Raw genomic sequence first — 26,561 nt, forward strand, 5'->3', positions numbered from 1 at the left:
TGGCCCCACCCTGAAACCAGCCATACCTCTCCCACCCTAAGAAGAAGGCCACCCATCCCATAGCCAAACTGACTCATCATAAATCAGACCACCCCTGACCCAAGGGTGATCACTGAGGTGCCTGGAATGCCCCCTTGATTCCCCTTCCTGTGGAGGTTCCCATGGCAGTGATTAGGGAGTCACATTGTTGTGCACAGCAGTGTGCATGGACTAATATAAGTGGATTGACCATTGACCTTTAATCAAAATTTAAGTTGTGTTAGTAAAGCTAAGCTCTTTATTTGGGTACACATTTGTCCTGCCATTATTATTCTACCTTTTTGTTTTTACTGAGTAATTTGTGATGTATGCCTACCTTTTTGTTTGATTCACCATGATTGCTGATCCATTTGCTGTGGTTGGCAAGAGTTGACTTTGGAAGCAGTGTTGGTGTCACCCAGGACCAGCGGGAGATGTTCAATGAATGGATATGTGGGTGGTATTCCAATTGGGGAGTCATTGCGTGTTGTTTGATATGGTAAGTATTTAATCTTGGCTTGGCTAATATCAACATCTATTGGGTTACATGTGTCCTCCTGATGTCAACTGGACATTTGTATCATGTGTGCAAGCTAAAGTTTTGTTCGTCCACACATGGAGGGTGTTCAATTGTGCTACCTTCCTATACATTTGACTGACCATGTGTCCATTTTCATGTGTGTACCTTCCAACTAATTCATCTAAATGTGGACCCATGCTGTTGCTGTGGTATTTGTTTTCTTGACTTGCACATACACATTTGGCACATAGGCACGACACTTGGTTATACTATTGGCTGTCCATGAGATACATCGAGCCCCAGTTCCTGTGCGAATAGTGTTTTAGGGGCATGTTCAAAGTGAAATATGTCCCAAGGCAACATCCTCCCTGTGGTCCATCTGATGCCACCATCCCTATTCAGCAGGTATGGTTTACATTGTGAGCTTTGGATATTTGTCTTACAAAATATTTACCTTCCATTCTCTTGCAATATGGTTGATATGCGTGGGTCCATTACATGGATGTTACATGGTAGGAGTGCTTAGGTTAAATGACACATCCATACATATGTGTCTTCCATATCACGACAGGCAATGGCATGTGAGCAAAGTCAGGGTATTACTTCAGTTAGTGGGTATGATATTGATATGGTGTTGCTGTTGTGTGACACAATGTTATATACATTGCACTGTCCCTGAAACTAAGATGTGTAGACATGTGTAGTTTGTGGAATGAGGTGGTGCAGTGTCAGTGACCTGCCACTGGGGGTATAATGGGGCTGTGATTGGGTCTTACATTGTGTACTACTCTGACCTGGGACACACAAATTTACACTTGGTCCACAGTGCACAACCCCCATACCAGGTCAGTGATGGCACGTCGATTTGCTGTTGAGTTTAGGGACACGGGTAGGTGTTTTATCTTATCATTGGTTGCGTCCAAGGCAGCACTGGTTTTGGGTTCCTTCTATCAGCAGCAGCATCAGCAGGACGTGAAGGATCAGCTCACTGGCACCACAGGATGTGTGAAGCTGCCTGCGGGTGGGATCCTGCCTTACATGCCTCCATTTCCACCAGATGAGACATGGTGGTTGGACCGCTACAGTGATGTCGGCAGAAAGTAACATCATAATATGTCCGGCAGAAACACTATTGGTCTATCCTCTGACAGCCTCATTTGCCTATCTCGCGACTGCAGCAGTTTGCGCTGCCTGGTGGTGCCGGCAGGAACACAGCAGTCTTTCCTCTATGTAAGTGCATGCATCGCAATACGGTGGTCCAACTGCCAACCCGAAGGCGGTCAGAAGGCCGCTGCCATGGCAGTCCATGGACCGCCAAACACACAATCAGGCCCTAAGTGTTGAAATAAAAAAAACTATTGAAAATCACTAGGAAAAAATGGGCACCACATACAATTACATCTGCTAGACCCTTTTTCTTGTGGGGATATATAGGGTTTGTGAATTTTCCAAGAACTTGAGGTACCCAGAGCCAAGAACTGCGCTACACCTTGCAATGTGTTTTCATTGTGAAGCATGCATACAGCAATTCATATGGAAAAATATAAATAGTGAAAAATAGGTATCAAGTTCAATTTAAGTTTATTGACACAGTTAATTAAAACCATCACAATTCCAAAATGCATAATAATATAAATACTTTGCCTATTCAATATGTTAGTGGAGAGCCATAATAAAAACATAAAAGCTTATTTGAAACTAAAACATATCATGGTTAATGAGTTGTGCATATCTAAAATGTTCTCCACTAACTCCAACCTTGATCTTGAACTTAACTTTAGGACTTTCTTGCTCCCTTGCGAACACAATAATAGTAAATGAGTGAAGCCGAGTGAGAATCCTAAGTAGTGGCCCTTGCACACTCGGCTTCGACTTTATTCACTAATTCTTTTTGGGCCTGTACCATGAATTTAGTCCCTCAACAAGAAAACGGGAACGAAAGTCCGCTAAGCCAGCTAATGATGGCTGGTCTGCATGAGCGTATGTTCAGTGTCTTAAAATGTTTTTCAAATATAATGTTCTGTGGCTTATCAAAGCCGGGCACACACAAAAAATATGTTCTAATGACTCTTTTCTGTACCCACACAGTCGACAGGAATGTGTCAGGCCCTGCTGTTTCCATGAAGGGACCATATCCTTCGTTTCCATCAACCCAAAGCGGAAAAGCATGAACCGATGTTTCAGCGACTGGTTGAAGGTTGCTGCTAGATATTCCTGTGCTCCTAAAGTTTTGTATGATGTTACTATAGTCCAGGCATGCTGTCTGCTTGCCAATTTTTGTTTGTCAGAATTTAAAGATTTCTTCTTAGTGACAGTGTTTGCCTTCTGAAAAAACTCCTTTTTGTCCGGGTTCCGGTCCCGAGCTTCTAGCAGACCTAGTACTTTTATGCAGTTATTTAAGTGATGACCCCAGGTGCTTTTGTCATTGTGACGCTGTTGCTCCTCAATTCCATCCAACATAGGTTGTTTAGAGTACTCAGCTGCACGTATCCTCCAGCATAGTTTAATGAAGGCACATCTACTCTGAAATTCATAGTTTTTCAGACCCAATTCTAAACGGACCTGAGCTAGAGATGCTGGTTGTGGTATCCGAAAAACTGTTTTGCAGGCCTTCGTCTGGACTTGATTGAGAAACACTGCCTCCTTCCCCAGCATGATTTTGGCGCCATAGGTGATGTTGCGCTGCCATAACAGCAAGCAGGTGAGTGTATGAAGGGCAGCTCAGTTTTTGTTTTAGAACTTTAAAACCACAGGTCAATGAGAGGGCTTTTGCTTGAGCGACAGCAAGCTGCGGCTTAAAAGTCAAGAGACGGTCCATAGTGAATCCCAAGTACTTATATGTGGGAGCAACCTCCCGCCGGGGTCCATTTATGAACCAAGAAGCAGATTTAAACTTCCTGTCAACTAGGCGGACAACCTTCATTTTACTCAAATTCAGTTCTAGGCCTTGCATTGTTATGTATGTATAAAATGCATCAATGCTATGCTGTAGCCCAACAGGTGTTTGGCTGAGTAAAACTATGTCGTCTGCGGACTGTAGCCATGCAATTCCTTTCTTGGCCATGACTGGCGGGTGGCTATTTACGGGAGCTAGAGCCTCGGCTAGGTCTGCAAGATATAAGTTGAACAACGTGGGAGCCAATACACACACTTGTTTAAGTCCTTTTGCTGTTAATGTTCTGTTGGTAAGGTGCCTTCCCTCTCCGATTTTTACTTGCGCTCAAGTACCTGTGTACAAGTCCATCATTGCACCAAGAAGGCTGCATGGTAAGCCCCAACCTTTCAGTTTTTCCCATAGGTGGTTTCTTGGTACGCAATCAAAAGCTGCCTTTAGATCAATAAAGCATGCAAGTAGCCTTTTTTTCTTAAGCCTGGCTTTGTTTCCCAGCAAGACCAGGGTTGCCAGGTTGGTGGAAGCACCCATACCAGCTCTAAAGCCTGTCTGGCATTGTGGAATTAATTGTCTGTCATGAATCCATTCTACTAGTTGTTGCAGTAGACAGGATGCGTAGAGATTTGCTTCCACGTCTATCAATGCAATTAGCCTGTAGTTTGAAGGATTTGCGGGGTTACCTGCTTTATATATAGGGTGAATTATGCTGCCTTTCCATGCATCTGGGAGACCCGTAGTGCCTCGGAGATCGTTAAAAAGCAGTGCCAAATAATACGCCCAGAATGAAGGGTCTCCTCTAAACAAGGCATTCGGAATACCATTCTGACCAGCTGCCCCTTCCATTTTCAGTTTCTTGATAAGGCTTGTCAGCATTTCTATATCAATGGTCATTAGTGCGTGCTTTCCTTCACTTCTGTTTGGAAATAAGTCTGTTTGTGTTGTCACTCGGAAGCCAAAATTAATCTTGCTTAAGTCATTGGCTATCTGTGTGGCCTCCTCTTTCACATGGTGCTCTGGGAGTGAGAACATTGTCTGTACGTGGGCTTCCCACGTGGCTGCGTCGATACCTGCATTCGTGTGTCGATTTTTTCCCTTAGTTAGTCCGTTTATTAGTTCCCAGAACTTTTTATTATTTTTCTGTTTGTTGGACATAAGCAACTTGGTCCACAGATCCTTGTGGTAACCAGCAGTTTTTCTTATATTTGGCTCTTAATTCAGAAAGCCTTGTGTCATCAGATTTCCCCCAGTGTACGTCCTTTAGGACTTTTTTTAGTTCTCTAGAGACTTGATTTTTCTGATTGCGCAGTGTCCCGTTGAACCATGGCTTTTCTCCTATGCGACTCTTGACTTTGTTTTTTGACTCTGTGACCGAAATTGGGAGACGTTTTTTGATGGAAAATGTATTTATTAGGGAATCACACAAGTATGTCCAAGTGATCACTCGCTCTCCTTGTGGGTGGTCTTCTAGTTCCTGCACTCTTAACGATTCTTTGAGCTCTTTAGTTGTGCGTGCATTGCAGTACACTACTTCCATTCCTTTGTCGAGGCCCGGCCCCTTCCATTTCAGTTTTTTTGTATCATAAGTCACTGGGATGAAATTATGATATTGGTGGTGGGGAGCCGATTCCATTCATTCTGGATCTTAATAAGTTGTGGAAAGTGATCGCTCTCTGTGCGTTGTTGGATCCTATATGCTGAGACCACTGGCAATGCGATTTTGTTTATTAATGTAAAGTCAATATTGGATTTTTCTGTGCCGCTTGAAAAGGTTACTTGTGCGGATGAGGCGCCTTCAGGGAGAGGCGTCAGGCAGCGCAAACCCAGGGTTTCAAACTTTGCATATGTACATGTTCTGTTAGGGTATTTTGTGCTGCCTTTTCTCAGATCAAAGTTGAAGTCGCCAGACAAAATGAGTATTGCGTCCTTGTTTTGTTTCTGCAGCATTTTTAAAATACTGGTCAATGTTTCAATATTTCCACTGTTTTGGGTTTTGTTAGGGTGTATGTATACGATGATCAATAGTAAAGTTCTGTTGTTGCCTGATGGCGCCCGATGTTCCAATTTTATTGGTAGCAGCTAGTCAATTCCCAGGTCGATCTGTTTGATCACCCAGTTGATTTTTGTGGAGCAATACGTTGTGAGTCCCCCCTTAAGGTGTCCATGTTTTTGAGGTTGTTTGGCAGAGACGTCTATCCCAGAATAACCCGAAATTTGTATCGGCTCCATGCACCATGTTTCCTGCAACATGTCAATTTCAAACTGCTGAAGGAAACTCAGGGCGGCCCTGTCGGTAACCAGATTTTTTAAACCGTGAGTGTTCCAGGAGCAAATGTGGATATATTCTGGGTTTTCGTCAGGACCATTTATGGTTGTTGTCTTTTAAATTTTGCCTTCCAGCCTGTTTGACTGTTGAGGAAGTGTCAATGAAGATCTGTTGGTGCATGCCAGGATGGAGCATGCTTTGGTGCTTTACAATTGTTATGTGGTCCCAACTGCTTGGGGAGGTTTCTACTCCCACAGCCCCTTTTAAGATTGAGCCGCCCTTCTTTTGTTGCGGTACCAGAAGGTTAGGGTATCTGGGCGGTTCTAGTTTTTGCAGGACGATGCCCCATGCACTAAACGTGTCTTGATGTACTAGAATTTGATCAATGATGGCGCACGTGGCCCAGGATGTCAGCGTTGCCTCTTTGTCTTTATTGTTTGGATGTGGAGTGAACTCCACAGTCATCAGTTCTGTCGTTGAAATGTGAGCCAGGGTCAAATTCGCATTTATTAACTTCAGTATGGTGCCTCTATTTAGAATGTCAAAAGCCCCCTTCGAGTTATAGCAAGGAATGAAAAGTAATTTATTTTCCTCTGAGGCCGCATTATCCTGCGTTATCTGGTGTCCTGGGATTCCTTTTTGTGCCGCGCTGTTTGTGCAATCGTCTGACCAAGGATGGTAACCATAATCTAGAGTCTGTTTGTTGTTACCTACAGGTTGATTTGTTACGGTCATGTTATGTGCGGTGCTTATGCATTGAGGATTATATTCCCAGGGTTTGCTAGCTTCCTGCTGAGTTGCCTGTTCTGGGCACTACCTGATGATTGTTCTATTTCCCTGGAATTCTCTTAGGGCCATCTCTCCGTGCAATAGGCTGCTACCCTGCTTGTTACTAGAACGGGGTTTTTTCGGAGACTGTTGCAGAGATGTGGATTGATTAACTAAAGCACTTGGTTCGCCCGTAGAATTGTCCTCACTGGCTGGCCGTTCTGACCTGATCTGTCTAGATTGGCAGATCTTATTTCTGTTTTCAGTGCGATCTGATTCCTTAGACTGCGTACCATTTGATTTAGCAAACGATTTCCATATACAGCTTTGCTGGACCCCCTTTGTTTTTTTCCGTGCCTTCCTTTTTCGTTTCTTTTCCCGTTTCGTGAGGGATGATTCCTCCGCTATTGAATTGTTGGGAATTATGTCCTCTGATCCGCCCGTGGGGGGTCCCATTTCTTGTGTACTAAGGCATGATCTGCCCACTGTGTTGCTCTGAGACATTCCCTGTCCGGATAAATGAATATCCTTGATGTTATTGCTTTCCTCATGGGATTTCTTTGCGTTTTGTGTGTTTTCCTTGTTCGTTCGGTTTTTGGGGATCTTCTCGCCACTGCTACTAAGATGCTCTTCAGTTCTAAGGGTCTGGATTTTTACCTCTTTCAAGATGTCATTTAGGATATCCAGGGATCTTTGTGAATTATCGCCTGTGACGGAGCACTGACATGTCACCTGCTGAGTGTATGAGTGGGATTGAGCCCTCTTTATCAGATCATTCAAGGATTGTAGCTTGTTGTCGATGCTCACAATGTGGATGGCCAGGATGTTAAGTAAATCTACCTGATTGTCTTGCTTATCTGCTTGAAATTGGATGGCCGCTGATAACGCGTCCATTGTTGCTAACAAGGCCACCACGAGTCTCCAGATGTTGATGGAACTGCATTTGCTTTAGCACCTGTTCTATGATCTAGTGAGTCTTCAAGTTCCTCTAGTTGCTCTAGTTGCTCCATTGCCATGACAGCTGGGGATACATGCGTGTCGAATGTTCTTGTAGTTGTTATATTACAAGATGAAAGATCTTTTCGTGGTGAGCTTGTACTACAGGTAGATATCATTTTTGTTTTGTTGTTTGCGATCTGAATGCCCTGAGGTGTATCTGAGCAAGTGTCTGGAAGGTCTATCATCGGAAAGTCCTCAATTATGATGCAGTCTGTGTCGTTCTCTACTTGCAAGGGTTGTTTGGAAGGAGGAGTGCGGCACAGACTCTTACCCCAGTTGTTCCAGTTACTGAGGTTTAAAGTGGAAAAAGTATCATCAAGGTAACATCTGTGAATTTCTGCGCTGATCGTTTAGCCGGTTTTATTTGGTTGGTATGTTGATTTTTCCCAGGTCCACACAGGTCCTTTCAATGTGCTGCGCAGTCTTCACATCAGCTGCACATGTTGTCTCGGGTTGTTAACAAGAGCTATACCCATTAGGGCGCTGGTGGGATTCGATTCCTTCTTAGTGAGCAAGAAGTCTGTGATTTTGTATCCTGCTTTTTCTCCCTTGCTAGGAGATTTGCAAGGCAATTTCTTTGTTTGAGCCTGGTTTGGGGATATTTTCCTTTCTGTAGGTTCATTTTTTGGCTCGTGCTGGCCTTCCCGTGGGGAGCCTTGCCTTTGCCTCTTTACTTCTTTTTTTCTTCCACGTGTTAATGTCATCCTTGCTGCTACCCCTGGGTTGACAGGCAATATCTGAGTGCTTTCGACTGGTGATTGATTTTAGATTATGTGTGTGCAAATCAAGATGATCTATTTCTGGCTGCTTCAGCGCTGAAAGGGAGGCGTGCAGCCAAGTGCTTTAGGAGATTCATGAACACTGGCTTGCTGCTAGTTTGCCAGTTCACACACAGGCACTATGTTTCACTGTGTTTGTTGTGTATTCTTTGTCCAAGGAGTCTAGGCTCTGCAGTCTGAGGGTGCCTGGAGACCTGGGAACTGGATGTGCCTTGCCTTGTGCACCTCCGTTACGTCGCATTAACTGTATCAGATGTGAGCGGAATAGTTGTACTTCTTCAGTACCTTTGCTAGGAAAATACTTTTGTGGTTTTCAGAGCTTGTAGTAGTAGGGGTCCAGGCACGGAGACTGCCCTGCAGGGCCGTCGGGATCTGGAGCTGCTGGTTGGTAGAATCTCACGTCCGTGTCACTGCCCACATCAAGTGCAGAACTCCTCCGCTCTTCCTCTGCCTCTTAACTCGCAGCCGTTATGTTAGAACACATACAGTATCTGAAGGATGTGCCCCAAGCTCACTCGTGTGAAAGCCTCTCCTTCCCCACTTCAATCCAATCCTTCTCGCATTATTGTGCCCTGCAGCATCTTCCTTGCGGCGCCGCCGCTGCTGCTTGCTGCTGCTTGCTGCTGCTTGCTGCACTGTTTTGCCCCCTTGCCACACTAAGGGAGAGATGAATGCCTCCACGACACCTCCCCAATACTCCGCTCTGCTGCGATGCTCCGCTTCACTCTTCCCCCACCCCACCTCGCTCCTGTGTCCTCCTGCCGTCAGAGTGTCCGCGCTGTGAACCGGGTGTTCTCTAGGCCGACCGACTCGGCTCTGTACTGCTCCTAGTCCTCCTACCGCCTCCTTTGGGCTCCTTGGGGCCAGGGTGCTGTGGCCCCATGACACGACTGCTGAACCACCTGACCCTCGCCGTCGTCCTCGACCCGGCAGGGCCTCGCTTGGTGGATCCTGCGGCAGAGGACGCCCTGGCAGGGAGGGGGAGCCTGAGGCCCACGAGGTGATCAGCGTTTACGGCTCCAAACACCAAAACTCTCCAAGCTCCGGCTGGGCGAGCTGCTGTTTCGAAGCCTCAATTGCTCCGACCAGGCTCAGACTGCTCAAACCGGCTCCTGGCCCTCAGATTGCCGAGTTGCTGGGTTGCCTGGTTGCTGGTTGCTGGCTCCAAAAAGCTTGGAAGAGCGATGTGTGACTGCTGCCCGCTCAAGCAGTGACGCTCCGATTCCGCTTCCCCTCCAACAGGCCAATGTGTTTTCATTGTGAAGCATGCATACAGCAATTCATATTGTAAAATATAAACAGTGAAAAATAGGTATCAAGGAAACCTATGTATTTACAAAATGGGCACATGATATGGAGTTTAGAAGCAGTGGTTATTTGCACATCTCTGAACTTGTGGGTACCCATACTAGCATGTGAATTAGAGGGCATTTCTACTTCTTTCTTACACACTGCCTTACATTTGGAAGGCACAAATGCTGAAATGTACAATTGGTAATAACACTTGTTCTACTATTTTGTGTTCCTTTAAGCCTTCTGATAAGAATGGTACTTCCCTTCTGTGGGTAGGCCTAATGCCCACAACAGGAAACTGCCCAAAATGTAACATGGACATATCACATTGTTTCCCACTTAAAACTGACCCTTTTTTGCAATGTGTCTAGCTGTGGTTTTTAGGCTCTAGGTCAGTCAGAACCAATAGAAACCTAGCAAACCTGTATATTTTTTAAAACTATACACCTAGGGAAATCCAGGAAGGGGTGAATTGCATAGCTCTCACCAGGTTGCATTACCCTTAATCCATTAGAAACTTCAGAACTAGACAAAAAAACACATTTTCCTCACATATCTGTGATGGAAAGTTCTGGAATCTGAATTTTCAGGCCCTAGCTCAGACGGCACCTAGGAGAAGCTAAAATACCAGTACACTTTTGAAAACTAGATACCTAGGGAGATCCATGATGGGGTGACTTGTGTGGCTCGCACCAGGTTGTGTTACCCAGAATCCCTTGCAAACCTCAACATTTGACTGGCAAAAACATATTTTCCTCATATTTCTGTGATGGAAAGCTTTGGGATCCTTGGGGAGCCACAAACTTCCTTCCACCTGGTGTGGCTGGGCCTGGTGCTAGTGAGAGAACAAATCAAACCAAGGTCAATGAGTGTCCCTTTGCGAAGGCTCCCATTGATGTTAGTTTGATCCTTCCTGTCACGGGCACTCAGCCCAGTCACACAAGCGGGCAGCATTTTAATGGGACAAGTGGGGAAACACTGGGTGGTAGGAATTATGTGATTTCCTTCTGATTCTTAGAGAACATGGCCCAGAAATGCAAGGAAAATGTGTGATTTTATTCAAATTTTGAGGTTTGCAGGGCATTGTGTCTAAGAAAGGTTGATGGGATTAATAAGAAGCACGCCACCCTGTACTCTCCTTGGTGTCTAATTTACGAAAATGTCTAGAGTTGGTAGCTTTTCCCTTGAGACAATGTACACCCTGCTAGAGAAAGACAGAAAAGATAAATATTACTGCACAACCACATGTTCCTCAAGAAAACAAACATAATGGTTGGATGTGGCTCTAGAGTGAGTGAAAGGTTCAAAATATAACATTTATTAACAAGAGATTTCACAAAATTGAAATACAATGTTAATAACTGAAATTTCCAAAAACTGAACCAATGACTAAAGGCTTGTGAGCTGTACAGTTGTGACAAGGCATCAACCTCTTCATAGGCCATTCACACACTTTTTATGCATGACACACAAAACCATTCACACTCCCCAGCCGTGGGACCAACGCATTACTACACTCACATCAAGAGACAGCGCCTTCAAGGACCCATCACTTTCCCACATGACTGATACTGCAGTTAAACTGCTGGTGGCTGACGGAGTGTGTGGACTGGAGTTTTGCTGGCAATGTGTGTGTAGTGACCAGCAGCAAGACACTATGTACACTGCCAACTCACACTCCACCATCCAAGCGCCTTGAGACCCTTACAGGTGCGTAGTTGCGCTTTACAAACACTGATTGATTGATCAAAGCGCTAGTCGAAGCACACTGCCAGCCAAGTGTCAGTTCATGCACACTGCCAGCCAAGCGCCAGTCCAAGCACACCAGCAGCCACCAGGTGCCAGTCCAGGCACACTCCAGCCAAGCAGCAGCCCAGGCACACTACCACCCAAGTGCAAGTCCATGCACACTGCCATCCCACACCACCAGCTAAGTGCCATCCATGCACACTACCAGCCAAGAGCAAGTCCATGCATACTGGCAGCCAATACCAATCTACACACTGTCAGCCAGGCGCCAATCCAGGCACACCACCAGCCAAGTAGCAGTCCACACACACCGCCACCCAGGCGCCAGTCCACACACACTGCAATCACATTAAAAAAAAAAAAAACACAAACCAATTTAAAGGCAATGAAATTAAGACTGGGTCTAACTAAATATATCAAATTACTGCCAGTCCATGCCATCGCCAGCCAAGCTCCAGTCCATGCACACCACCAGCCACCAAGTGCCAGTCCACACACACCACCAGCAAAGCAGCAATCCAGGCACACTGACAGCCACGGGTCAGTCAATGCACACTGCCAGCCGACATCGCTAGCCAAGTGCCCTCCACGAACATTGCCAGCCAAGCACCAGTCCATGCAGACTGTCAGCCAAGCGCCAGCCCACGCACACCACCAGCCAAGTGTCACTCCACACACACCACCAGCCACTTATCAGTTCATGGACACCACCAGCAAAGAGCCAGTACACACACACAGCCAACAAGGCACCAGTCCATAAACACTGCCATCACATTAAAAAAATAAAAAAATTGAAGGAGATGAAAAATCAATTATGACTAGGTCTAACTAAATACATGAAACTACTGCCAACAGTGAAATGGAACAAAAAATGTAAAACAAAACAGGCAAGTCAGTTCACTTTTATGCTCACCGTTGTAGGGAGGAGTAGGGTGGTCGGATAGCAGCAATACATTTTCACTACCACCCCCAATGGAGGCGGATTGTGGGGGGGAGGGCAGGGGGCTCTAAGCCATCCTCAGCACGGAAGGGGTTAAAGTTTGTACATTTGTTATTTACAACTACTTCTATTATGTATACTTACATATATATTCTGTTTATGTGTTTCACATGGTTTTGCAGCTTTTCTGTTGGGGGTGTTCTAATGTTGAGAAGGTGGTTTATTTTCTGTTGGACGAAAAAGCGAATTCGTTTTATTTTAAATGTTAATTTGTTGGCAGTTTGTAGAGGCTGAGTTTGTTAGGTTTATTTTTACTCGCTATATGGGTGAGATTAGAGTTTTTTTGTAATTTATGTATACTTACTCTCTTACATCTTTTTGCTGGTTTGTGGTAGTTGTTTTATCTGAACGTTTATTGCTTTTTATTGCTTTTTTATGTTGTAGTTTTGTCTATTAGAAAGTCTATCCAAAGAGATAGAAGCTTGAAAATGTTTTATTAATTATTGTTATTTTTCATTTTTAAGTTTATTAACAAGTACCATGTTTTAAATACTTTGTTATGTAGTTTTTGAGGTGCACAGATTTCTTCTTCCACAGTATGGTGAGAGAATCTGACAGAGTTTCCTCGTCTTGCAGTGTTTGTCATTTTTGTGGTATGTAGTTAACTTATTATTGATTATTTTGTTCTTTTGGTGATAATATTGCAGTCGATATTTTATGAATCAGTATTTTTGAGATATTATATGTTTTTATTTAAAGGTAACAATAGTTTTGTTTCAGATATTATTGTTTGTGATATATTTATATATATATATACATACATATATATATATATATATATATATATGAAACATAAATATTTTAACAATGATATTTGTATTCTCACTATTTGTGCCATTCTAGTTAATTTTAAGAAGTGAATATTATTGTTATTGATATTTAATTTTTGCTCTTTTTATGTTTCAATATTGTACGCACCAACATTATATCAGTGATCCATTAGTAGAGTGTTTCTTATATTAATGTTACTTTATTAGTTGCTTATGTATTTATTCAGATGAATTAATTTTAATTGTCTTTTGAGTAGAAATGGTTTTATAAATCATTTGTAATATTGTATTTTTGGTTTGTATGCTTACGTGAAATATGTCATATTATTATTTTATTTGTATTTTGGCAATTTCTTGGCTTTAAAAGCTTATTATTAATATGTATAGTACCAGCATTATTTTTTCAATTCATTTAAATGATATTGTAGTCGATTTTGTTGTTTTTAATATTTTTTGTTATTCTCTATGTATGTAGTGGCATGACAATATTTTTTATTTTTTTATTTTTGTGTTCGATTTAATTATATTTTACACATTTTTTGTGGCAATATTTTTGTTTAAGAAATTTGTGTATTACTTATTTAAGTGTAGGATGACAGTATATATGTAAATGATATAATTTTGGCAATATTAGCATAATTTGATATGGTAGTGGTTTATTTTGTAAATATACCCAAGAAGAAGAATAGAGCTACTCCTTGGCACCTACTTGGGATGAATGTGCTGCTGGGAATTGCAAGGACCTCACTTACATATTGAGGCATGCTTCATCATCGGGCATTCTCACACTCAAACTCAGAGAGTTCAAAGAGGTTACAACCAATAGTAGTGACAGCAAGAACTTTTTCAACATTTCAGATAGAGTGACAAAGCAAGAGGAAAAAAGTTTAAAATAGTCTTCAGCAACACTACCAAATTATTTTTAATGATTACTTTGACTGATATAAAATTGGGAAGGATTACACCAACAGGTTGTCATTAGCGATGGATGCTGGGTTATGAGTGCCTTATCATTTGAAAGGATCTACATATTTCAGTCATTTCAAAGAAAGGTTTCATTGCTTTCTTCATTACCTAAACCAATCTCTGGCTTCAAATCCACGTCGTCTATTTATAAAGTCTACATGACTCTAAAATCTTTTAAAGCATGCCAAGTGTACAGACAGTGAGAACACTTATTACTAGGGAATTTCTTGTTGGACAGTTTCTGGAATGAAAGGAAACAAACCCATTAACTTCTGCCATTATGTTTAGATACATCATAGAACAGTTTAAAAAAATTGGTTAAAACAATAGTGGGCACAACACGCAGTGACATCATGTTCCAATCATGCTGGGAGTGAAATGTGATTTGTGACACTCCATAAATGCACCATTAAAATTAATATACATTAATGATATCTTACTGCTATGTTAGATTTTCCCTAAACCCAGGAAAGAGGAGGCTGGAGTGTGTGAAGACATGAGGGCCTCCAATGTTATTTCAGGTCTCCAATGGTGACATGCTCATGTAATGCTTCAGGTGAGCTCGAGCTCTGGGCCGTGGTGTCAAGGGGAAATAGCATCAAAAGAAAGACGTTTTGCAGGAGGGTTGGATGTGGCGTTATGGCCAGAGCTTCTGACTTTGGAACTAAGGGCCAGATGTATCAAGATTCCAGGTAGCGATTTCCAAACTGCAAATTTTATGAAATCGCAATTTCAGAAATGCAAAACGCGATGTATCAAATTTGAAAATCACTAATAACGATTTCCTAAAATTCGCAAACCTTATTTGCGAGATGCAAATACCGAATTGCAAAAAGTTTTGCGATTCAGTAACTGAAAATTGCAAATAGCGAAAACGGCAAACCAGAACAGCCTGATGACATCACAACCAGGAAGTGAGTCAGACCATGCTGTTTCCAGATGCCACACCCATAGGGGCAGTTAGAGAGACAGAGCCCAGCACCAGGGAGTCAGCATTGTGAGGAAGCCAGGATCAAAATGCAACATGGCCAATGACGGCAATGGGAAGGGAGACAGGAAGAGGAAGCTCAAATTCTGTGAGAAAGAATTGGAGGTGTTCATTGAGGAGGTTGTTGGGAACCATGATAGAGTCTTTGGCAAGACCTCACTCCAAGTACCTGAGAGTGAGAAGCAGAAACTCTGGTCTGACATCCAGACAAAAATATGCTCAGTGGGTGTTGCGCTGTGCTCTGTGGAGGAGATACGCAAGCGATGGTATGACTTGTGGTCCCGTGCCAAGGAAAGGGTGGCCAGCAGGCTTAGGGAGGCAAAGAGCACCGGAGGCGGACAATCCACCCACACACCATCCACCCCTATGGAAGACCTGGTGGAGCCCACATTGCTGCCAGAATTTGTCAGTGGTGTAACTAACATTGACACCTCAGGGACACCCAGCACCAGCAGTGATCATGTGTATCCCCACATGTGCAATTACACATGCCCCTTAGGAAATAGAACATAGCTTGATGCACAGTGAAAAGTAGTCGATATCACATCTTACATACAACACAACAGTGCCTTATGGGAGTGGTAGTACACAACCCTAAGGTGAATACATAACATACATAGCAAGATAGTGGTCAGCCACATAGAGAAACACCACAAACAACTCAGGGTGACACAATTTAATTGTACATTTAAGGCAACACTGTGGAAATCTGTGACAAATGCTAGAACTGACGTGCTGCACATTGTCCTTGCAGATGACTCGGTCCCTGCTGCTGCACGATCTGAAAAAGTGGGGGAAGCAGAAACACAGCCACAGTTAGACTCAAATACCAGTGAGTCCTACAGTATTGTTCCGACTAGACACAAGGCAAGTGTGTTACCACTGCCAGAGTACAACCTGGACTCAGATGAGATGCCAGAACACGAACCCACACCACCACCAGAGGCGAGTCCCACAGGAAGACAGCAGTCCCTCCACCAGCGCCAGCATCAGTCAACTCCCCGCAGGAGGTGCCAGGATGCAGGTAGACAGGGCACAGAAGAAGGGGTGGGCCCATCAATCTTTGGCGGCCTTGAAGTTTCCATGCTGAAGGTGCAGCCCTGCAATGCAAACATTTGAAGTCACTGCACAGACAGTTTGTGTCTCACAATAGCAATATGGGGTTACAAAACAAGCACTTGGAGACCCTGATTGAGGGACAGCAAAGAGTTGCAGAAAACACCAAGGAGTTGACACAGGCCATTGGGGAACTCTGCACTGAGATACAGCAGGAGCGCGTCAGCCAGCGTAGGTGCCATCACCAATATTTGGGAAAGTTTGATAGCTTCTGTAGATCAGTCAATCGGCTTGCAAGTTCAACAGCCCAGATATCACGGCGTGCCTTTGCCACACAGGTAAGATGGCACATCACAGTCGGGACATTGCACAGGGACTGGTGCAAATTACCAACGTAGTGGATGCCATGCAAACAGCATGCAGTGTCACAACCAGCGAACTGGGTGTTGGTGACAGTGAGGAGTTCTCTAGCCTCAGCAGTCTGACAGTCCCTGTGATTGATCTGAGGCGTCACAGTGCCAGACACATTACTACAGGTGAACCTGCTACTAGAGGTGTCAGTGAGGGCACTGAGCACTCAAGTGGAGTGTGTGGACGTAAGAAGTGATGTTGAGGGCTACAGGGGTCCACCTCAACATTTCGAACTAAAGTCATGCTATGATGCAAATAGTGTGACAATGTTAATAGTTCATGTCTGCCCATTGTGAATAGCTAGGTCCTAATGACACATTGTTTACCTGAAGTCAAGGTAATAAAGCTGCTAACTACTGAAATACATATAATTGAAGTGGGTTTGTCATTACTTACATCAAAAATGGTTGTGCGTGATGTCAGCATGTCTTTGCCTGCCTTCTGCTGCACTGGTCCTGTCTGCTGGTAGAAGGGTTGGTAAGGGATCATCATCCTCATCTGAGTCTGTCTCAGTGAGTTCCACTGGTATGCCCCTGGTGGTTGCTATGTTGTGCAGGATAGCACATGTGGCCACAATTTTGCGTGTTGTCTTAGGGCTGTACTGTAGCGCACCTCCACTCCTATGGATGCACCTGAAACGGTTCTTCAGCAGCCCAAACGTGCGCTCCACTACATTGTGGGTAGCCCTATGTGCAGCATTGTACCTCCTCTCTGCTGGAGTGGCAGGGCTCAGGTAGGGCATTAGCATATAGGTGGGCACTGTGTAGGCACTGTCTCCTGAATGCACAGGGAGTAAAATGAGTACATTTGCTGTCTGACGTCATGCTTACATCAATGCATTATTCTGAACTATCAAATTACCTAGTAGATATCCTTCCCCAAACTCCCCATCTAGCAGTCTTGTGTGTATCCCCCTGTGGCGAAAGATGTAGGAGTCATGTGTGCTCCCTGGGTATCTAGCCATGAGATCGGTAATGATGTAGGGGGCATTGCATATCACCTGTATGTTTATAGAATGATGTTTTTTACGGTTGCGATACACATACTCGCTGGCCGATGGTGGACAGATTGCTACATGTGTCCCATCAATGGCGTCTAGGACATGTGGGAACTGTGCTTTCTGGTAAAAATTAACTTTAGTTTGTTGTAATGTCCTTGGGGTGTTGGGGAATCTTATGTACAGTTGTATTCTGCTCAGCATGGCATTGAAAAATGCGTTGACAAATCTAGAGAGGGCACCCCTCCAGCTGCTGCTATGACCCCTTGATAGCTCCCTGGGGATAGTAGGTGCAGGGAGCATAATACCTGCACATGTGTGAGTATGCTATTGGTCCTGTGTGTTCTGCGATGCAACATGGGTTTGTAACTCAGCTATCAGGTCATGTATCATGGCTGAGCTTAACCTGTACTTCAATCTGGTCAAAAAGGGTTATGCGCACTCTGAAAATGCGCTCCTGTCTCCTCCTCTCTCTCCTCAAACCTGCCAAGATCCTCATTCTACTCGCCATGACGTAGAGTGCAGCCATTGTGGAAGAGGGGCTGATGCATTCTGGGCCTCTTTATATAGGTTGCACCTGGTTACCACCTGGTTTCAAGTTTGTGGTAAATTGCATGTGCAAACGGCCATTCTGTGAATAATCGCAATTTGCTATTTTTTTGCTACATCGCATCTCGCAAATAGCGGCCCGATTTTGGAGATCGTTGTCTGCGATTCGCTATTCAGTAGCGCAATTAGCGTTTCGCAAAAAGCGATTTGTTAAATCATATCGCTATTTGCTATACGCTGTTTGCAACACACTAATTTGTTTCTCATTTGCAATTTTTACGATTTCCTATTTTCCCACTGCGAATGCTTTCATACATCGTAGAACGCATTTTTGCATTCGCAAACAGACATTCACACCATTTGCAAATGCAAAAACACTGATACATCTGGCCCTAAGAATCATGGTTTGAGTCTTGTGTCGGGTCAACGTCCCTTGATTCTGGGCAAATCACTAAGGGCCATGTGTACAAAAATCAGGTTTTGCGGCTCGCAATTTGCGAGTGCCAAAACCTGATGTACAACAGTATCAATTACACTGTTTGCGATTCCCATTGGGGTCGCAAATTACCTACCTCATGAATATTCATGGTGTGGGTCGCAATTTGCGACCCCATTGGTAATGGCCGCCCTCACAGGAATGGTGGCCTGCTGGAGACAACAGACCACCATGTCTGTGACTATTTTTAAATAAAGCAGTTTTTTTTTTTTTAAATGCAGCCCGTTTTTCTTAAAGGAAAAAGAGATGCATTTAAAAATCAGAAATGTAGAAGTTTTTTTCATCCAGAACACACCAATCACCACAGTTAATTTCTTCAGCTCTTCGGGGGTCCTCTTTTCCAGTAATCTGTCCTGGGAACAGCATATCTGCATGTGTAGAATTAAAATGTGAAGGAACTCTCGTGGCATCTTCAGATTTGTTAGTAAACTGTGAAGTCATCTTAGAACAGCTATGGTGAATATCTATTGGGCCAGAGCTTTATCTATGGCGGCTTATGCGGCAGGGGTTTGGAGATATACTAAGCGCACTCCCCTGTAAACAGGGCAGATATCCGTTCACCATATTATGACACACACACCAATGCCAGACCAAAGGTCAGTGATAAACTGTCGGTATCAAAACCCACACCATTACGCCAACAGAACAACACCCATCACATTATGACCCATGAATCACCACAGCAGACATTCAATGGCGGTAAACCATTGGCAGTACATACAGCCGCGCACACAATGGACACTCACATACAAAACAACATCACATTGGACAATTCAAACAACACACATCTGACACCCATGCACACACCACACCCACACCACTATAAAACACACAAACACATTACGCACAACCCTTTACGATTACAAATCATTGCCACCAGAGAGACACCAAGACCACTGGGATAACAAAAGCCACACACTACTCACACCTATACACCACTCACGCACTTCACATCACACACCCAAACACATTACCCAACACACCCTCACCAACACACCTCACATAACACCCACGGCACCACAAAGACATTCCCATTTCACAGAGGAGGAGCTAAGGGTCATGGTGGAGGAAATTGTCAAGGTAGAGCCACAGCTATTTGGAGCACAGGTGCAGCAGATATCAATAGCTAGGAAGATAGAGCTATGGCAGAGAATCGTGGACAGGGTCAACGCCGTGGGACAGCACCCCAGAACTAGGGATGACATCAAGAAGAGGTGGAAAGACCTACGAGGGAAGGTACGTTCCATAGCAGCAAAACACCAGCTCGCTATCCAGAGGACTGGCGGTGGACTCCCACCTCCTCCCCCACAACTCACAGCATGGGAGGAGAAAGTCTTGGCAATACTGCATCCTGAGGGTCTGGCCGGAGTCGGAGGAGGACTGGACTCTGGTAAATCAAAACTCTTCTATTATCACCCCCCTCCTGCATGCCATCACATACCCTCACCCTCACTCCCATCACTCCACTACATCTCACACACTCCACCATCACATCTCACTTATCCCAATGCCAAGCCCTTCATGCTGTACCAATGCATGGACAACCCTCACAGCCCTGCATGGACACTCATCACTAAAGCATGCACAGCATAGAGAACTATCAATCTCGCCATACACTAACATACACAAGTGAAAGCTGGCAGGGCAAATCCAACCATAGATCGGAAGCCAGGGATGTACAGTATGTCTTACACATAAACCATAACACATCATTCACATCCCCACAGGTATCCCAGCCAATGTCACAAGAGAAGAGGTGCCAGCACTATCCAGTCCCCTTACAGAAGAGGCCCACAGTGATGACAGTAACTCTGGACTTCAGGATCTGGATGACCTACATGGCCCATCAGGGACCACTGGACAGTCGGTTACCCAAGCCCAGTCACAAACCACCACAGAGTCCCCCATCAGGAAACAACACCACAGCACCCACCCAACATACCCACACCTCTGTCCCCAGGACACGTCAATCAGCAGTGTGTCCAACTCTAGTGGGACCCCAGGCTGCACCTCACCCACAAGACAGTCAGGGACCAGGGGTCAGTGGCATTGGGCACACGGTTCAGGGGACAGAGGCACAGGCCATAAGGGACACTCGGAGGAGTGCTGTGCGCCAGGGGGAGGACAGGCCCAGGGAACCGACTCTCCAGGAGGCACTCTCCGAGATCCTGGGAACCTACCAACATTCCCAGGACACGATGGGCCAGATCCTGGACAAAGTGCAGGAGAACAGGCGGCTGCAGGAGGGAGAGTACCAGGGGATCAGGGAGTATTTGCAGGCCATCAACAACACCCTGATCTCCACAGCAGGGGTGCTGGCAGACATGGCCAACATTATGAAGGAGGCAGTCTCACACAAGCGGGCCCCTGCCAGTAGCCAGCCATCTGAACAGCCTTCCAATTCCGCTGCCACTAGTGGCCAGGAGGCCCCGCCACAGGACTCAGAGGCCACCAGCACCCCTCCCCCTGCAGAAGGTGAACCACCCCGCAAATGTTCCCTGCGATCCAGACAGAAGCCAGAGTCACATGCCAAGACCCCTGCCATGAAATTAGACTCTCCTGATTATCCCCCTTTGTGTCCCACTCAGTCACCCTGTCGACCTTGAACTGCCATTGCTCCCCTTCTTATGTCCGCATGGACAATGCACCTGTGCTAAAAACAGACTGGAACCATACCCTGGACTTCCCTCCATCATTGCCCCATCCCATTGCACTTTCCCCCTTTATGTTAGCATGTCATGTCCATCAAAAATGTATTTTTTGAAACAGGTACAAACATTGCAAATGAACTGTACATGGAATGAACATAGATTAATGACCTGTAGCTGGCTGTAGTGATCACACCAAGAGCATTTGTCAAATCACCAACTTCTACAAACTGAGTTGCCAGAGGGAACAGTAAGTGGGCATAGAAGTGGGAAATATCAGCATGCCATTGCCACACAGATTACAACCAAAGTCATTAAAATGTAAAGTTACACTGTCCTACCTGTGTGTCATTGGAAGTATTGACGGATCACAGATGTTCTTTTGTCCTCATCCTCATCCTCTGCCTCCTCATCCTCACTGTCCACAGGGTCTACTGCTGCCACAGGGGCATCTCCAGTCTCCTCCTCCTGCAGAAAAGGGACATGTCGTCTGAGGGCCAGGTTGTGCAACACGCAGCATGCCACTACTATCTAGCAGACTTTCTTGGGTGAGTAGCACAGGGGTCCACCTGTTAGATGGAGGCACCGGGACCTGGCCTTAAGGAGGCCAAAGGTTCTCTCAATTATCCTTCTGGTTCACCCAAGTGCCTCATTATAATCTTCTTCTGCCCTTTTCCTGGCATTCCTCATAGGGTCAGCAGCCATGATAGGTTTGGGTAACCAGAGTCACCTGAAAATATTGAAGGGCAACATTTAGCCACACACTATCATATATGGCCCACACCATACCCAAACACCAACATATACTGGGTGGGAATCAGGGCTCACCTATTAACCACACCCTGTACCTCTGTAGTTGGCCTATCACATTTTGGATGCTGCTATTCCTCAGGACAAAGGCATCATGCACCAACCCAGGATACTTAGCATTGACGTGGGGGATGTACTGGTCTGCCAAGCACACCATGTGAACATTCATGAAGTGGAAACTCTTACGATTCCTGAACACCTGTTCAATCTGCCATGGGGGGACAAATACAATATGTGCACCATCAATCACCCCAATTATTTGGGGAAATGTCACATTGCATAAAACTTGGCCTTCACCTTGTCCAAATCCTCAACCTGGGGGAAAACAATGTAGCTGCACATGTGCTTTATCAGGGCAGACATCACTCTTGTCAGCACGTTTGAGAACATTGGCTGTGACATTCCTGCTGCCAAGCCCACTGTCACTTAGAAAGAACCAGTTGCCAGGAAATGGAGTCCTGATAGCACTTGCACAAGTGGGGGGGTCCCAGTGGGGTGACGGACAGCTGATATCAGGTCAAGCTCTAATTGGGCACACAGCTCTGTGATTGTGGCCCTGTCAAGTCTATAGGTGAAGGTAATGTACCTGACCTCCAGTGTAGCCAAGTCCACCAGGGGTCTGTACACAGGGGTATGTCTCCATCTCCTATTCATCTGCAGTGGTAGGAATCTAAGGGACACAAGAGTGAGGAGGCTGTCACAAACTGAACATTGGAGCCACAACAGTAGTTTGCATTCTGTAAACATGTAATGGGTCAGTGTGATTTGTCCAATATGTGCCAATTTCTCCTGTGACGCAGTATGATTCCATAGGGTTGCCTCCCACCATGAAATGGCGTCCGCCTGTCCTGTGTGGAGGGACAGGTGGAAGTGAGGTAATTCCGCTGATGTTGTGCGCCGGTACGGGAGGCGGTCGGGAACTCCCGTGCAAACCCTCATTGGTTAATATTGAGCCATATGGGTTACAGTGGCCAATGGAGATCTACTCCGGCGGTGACGGTATGCACCGCCGCGGATTTGACCGCCATTTTCTATCTGATACCTCACTTGCTACCTGGCCTTCCATAAGAGCGGACCTATACTGCATGTGCTGCTGTGACCTGTGTCTGGAACCTACCATGGCCCGTGTGACCAGGGAAAGGGCCCCAGCCTTCACTTCGGAGGAGCTGGACTGACTGCTGGATGGGGTCTTACCCTAGTACGGACTGCTGTATGGGCCTCCAAACCAACAGGTGAGTACACTACTGTGGGCACGATGCCTGTGGCATGCATGTATGGAGGTGTGTGTGACAGCTCAGTGTAAGGGGGGAGGGATGTCCTCCTGGCTGGGTACACATTGGGTGCTGGGCTATGTGTGTTCCAATAGTGCTATAAGCGCGTATGGTGGGCCACATGTGTAACTGGCTGGACTGTTTGTCTGATGGTGTTTTCCTGTCTGTATTGCCTCTGCAGGTCAGCACCCATCAAAAGAAGGGTATATGGCATGCCATCGCCAAGGAGGTGCGGACCCTGGGGATCTATGGCAGGCGGAGCACTTACTGTTGCAAATGGGGGGAGGAGCTGAGATACTGGGAACAGAAGACGGCAGAGGCCCAGCTGGGGATGGCCTCCCAACAAGGAAGGTGTGCCCATTGGACCCTGACCCCCCTAATAGCCCGCATACTGGTGGTGGCTTATCCAGAGCTGGGTGGGTGCTTTAGGGCATCACAGCTGCCACAAGGGGGTGACATAGCAGTGTAGGTCCTCTGGTGGCTAGGGTTCTGAAGGGATAATCCTGCCTACCTAGCTTGTAAGCATCCACTACTGTTCAGGGCTGCACGGGTCCCAGGTGTGTTGCAGTTGCCGGTGTCTGCCCCTCCTCATGCTTTGGTGGCTAGCAATATCAGTGGTGGTGCAATGCATACTGCATAGGCCTGTTCCCTGTGTGTGAGGATGCTGTGTACGCCAACAGTGGTGTTGGTGCAGCCATTGACCCAATGTACCCTTTGTCTCTCTCCCCCCCTTTCTTGTCTTGTCATCCTGCCCTTATGTGCATTAGTATGATCTGGCAGAGGAGCAGAGGCAACGGCGACGGAGGGAGCGGAATCCCACAGGATCCAGGAGGCAGAGTCCACCGACACTGATGGCACCAGTGGGACAGAGGGCGAGGTGAGCACCACGGCAGAGACTGGAGGGGACAATTCAGACTCAGATACCTCCTCGGATGGAAGCTCCCTGGTGGTGGTGGACACTTCTGTGCCCACCCCAGCTACAGGTACATCTCCCACCCCCGTACCAGCACCGCCCTCCCAGAAGCCCCACTGCGAGTTGCCCGTGCCCGCTCACCCAGGAGGGTGGACATCTCCTTCGCCCCAGGCACCTCAGGCCCTGCCCCAGTCAGCCCTGCTGCCCTGAGTGAGGAGGCTATTGACCTCCTGAGATCCATCTCTGTAGGGAAGTCAACCATTGTGAATGCCATCCAGGGGCTGGCAGCCCAGATGCAACAATCTAATGAATTCCTGGAGGGCATTCACACTGGATTGGCGGCCCAACAGAGATCGATCCAGGCTCTGGCCTCCTCTCTGATGGCAGCCATTGTCCATGTCCCTACCGTCCCCCCTCCAACTACCACTTCCCATTCCCATTCCCCTCAACCCCAACCCATCCCAAGCTCGCAGCCAGATGAGCATGCACACAGGACAACACCCAAGAGTGTCACAGGCAAACACAAGCACCACACTTCAACCCACAGGCACTCACACAAACATCATTCAGTTGCAGACACAACAACGTCCACTATTTCCACCGTCTCCCCCTCTTTCTCCTCCTCCACCTCCCACCCAGTTACGTGTACACTCACACCTGCATGCACTAGATCATACTCTACTACCTGCATCATCACCACACCAAGCAGAACACACACATCACTGGAAGACATCTCCACAACAGCCACGCACACATCCCCTGTGCCCTCTCCCACTGCGTCTGTCCCCCCTCCTAAGGTACACAAACGCAAGCACTCAGACACCCAACAGCCATCCACCTCACAACGGCATACGCCCATGCACCTGCACCCAAATCCAGCAGACAGACACCTCCAACAACCACTTCCTCATCCTCCACTCCCATTCCTTCTCCCTCTTCCCATCCCAATGTCCCTAAAAAGCTTTTTCTTTCCACCATTGACCTCTTCCCTACCCCTCCCCCGTCCTGCATGTATGGTTAGGGTATCACAAACCCAGCCAAGCACCTCAGCCACACAGTCCACGGGCCCAGTTCCATCCACACCTACTCGTGGTGGAAAGGATTCCAGGCCACATATACTGAAGGCGAAGGAGCCTGCACCAGCCAGCTGAAAAGGGGAAGGAGCCTGCACCTGCCATCCAAAAGGGGAAGGAACCTGCACCAGCAGGCAAGAAGGGCAAGGACCCTGCAACAGCAGGCAAGAAGGGGAAGGACCCTGCAACTGCCACCCAAAAGGAGACCGAGCCTGCACCAGCAGGCAAGAAAGGCAAGGAGCCTGCACCAGCAGTCAAGAAGGGCAAGGAGCCTGCAACAACAGGCAAGAAGGGGAAGGAGCCAGCACCAGCAGCTGTCACGAAGCCCCCACCACCAACCGTGATTGTGCAGCCATCTGAGGGTGCAGTGGCTGTGCAGGAGCCTCCCACCACCACAATGCAGCCATCCGAGGGTGCAGGGGCTGTGCAGTGGCCTCCCACCACCACCACCAGCACCACCACAGTGCAGCCAGCTAAGGGTGCAGGGGCTGTGCAGGAACCCTCCACCACCACAGTGCAGCCGTCACCGCCGGCGGACACAATGTGATCCAGCCTCCATGGGCTGCTCTGCGGCCTGTCCCCTCCAGAACCAGTGGGGTTTTCACCCACTTGAGAGATTGTGGCCTTGCACTCCTCAGGACCAAGCACAGGGCATGTTGCCCCCACCTGAAACAGTGGGGCATTCAACCACATGATAGACTGTGGCCTATGACTCCCCAGGACCAAGCACAGGGCATGTTGCCCTCTCTAGAACCAGTGGACAAGTCACCCACTCGAGAGACTGTGGCCTATCACTCCCCAGGACCAAGCACAGAGCATGTTGCTCCCTCCAGATCCAGTGGGGAAGACACCCACTTGAGAGACTGCAGCCTATCACTCCCCAGGACCAAGCACAGGACATGTTGTCCCCTCCAGAATAAGTGGTCTGGTTTCTGCTTCTGGCTGAGGTGCCTCCATCCCCCTGAGGTGCCTGCCTATTTGCCAACTGATGCCCCTGCAGTGTTCTCTCCTTATTGATGCAGGTGACAAGTAGGGCCTTGGACTTTGCCCTGTGGCCATATGGGCCACGCGAACTGGTGACTGAGCAGTGTCCCTTTTTCTGTACATTTGTAAATATCTGTAACATTGGCTAAATTATTATTTTTACTGTGTTGATCTTATTACAATCCCTTTGGTACACTCCTGTTGTCCTTGCATTATTCGGCCGAGGGGGATTAACTTCTTATGCCGCTGATTGTGTGTGTGTATGGTACGTGTGTGTGTCACTCTCGTTTTCCTCCCCCCCTCCCTTGAGTGCTAGGTTGCTCTACTCACCGTTGTCATCTTCGCCG

At 46.6% G+C, this 26,561-nt stretch overlaps 1 protein-coding gene across 3 annotated transcripts in view; it reads right to left on the minus strand.

Annotated features, from left to right (window-relative positions):
- The window catches only part of TMEM114 (transmembrane protein 114), a 780,869-nt gene that overhangs the window by 223,806 nt on the left and 530,502 nt on the right, over positions 1 to 26,561 (minus strand). Inside the window, exon 4 of one of the 3 annotated variants that reach the window (XM_069210613.1) lies at positions 12,371 to 12,449. The exons of the other annotated variants lie outside the window; for them this stretch is intronic. Within the exon in view, the coding sequence (XP_069066714.1) occupies positions 12,424 to 12,449 (26 nt within the window). The 3' untranslated portion in view covers positions 12,371 to 12,423. Of the gene's footprint in view, positions 1 to 12,370; positions 12,450 to 26,561 lie in introns of those variants that run through there. 3 annotated transcript variants of the gene reach the window in all.

This window comes from Pleurodeles waltl, chromosome 10 (assembly GCF_031143425.1).
Source record: "Pleurodeles waltl isolate 20211129_DDA chromosome 10, aPleWal1.hap1.20221129, whole genome shotgun sequence".
NCBI classification, from domain to species: Eukaryota; Metazoa; Chordata; class Amphibia; order Caudata; family Salamandridae; genus Pleurodeles; species Pleurodeles waltl.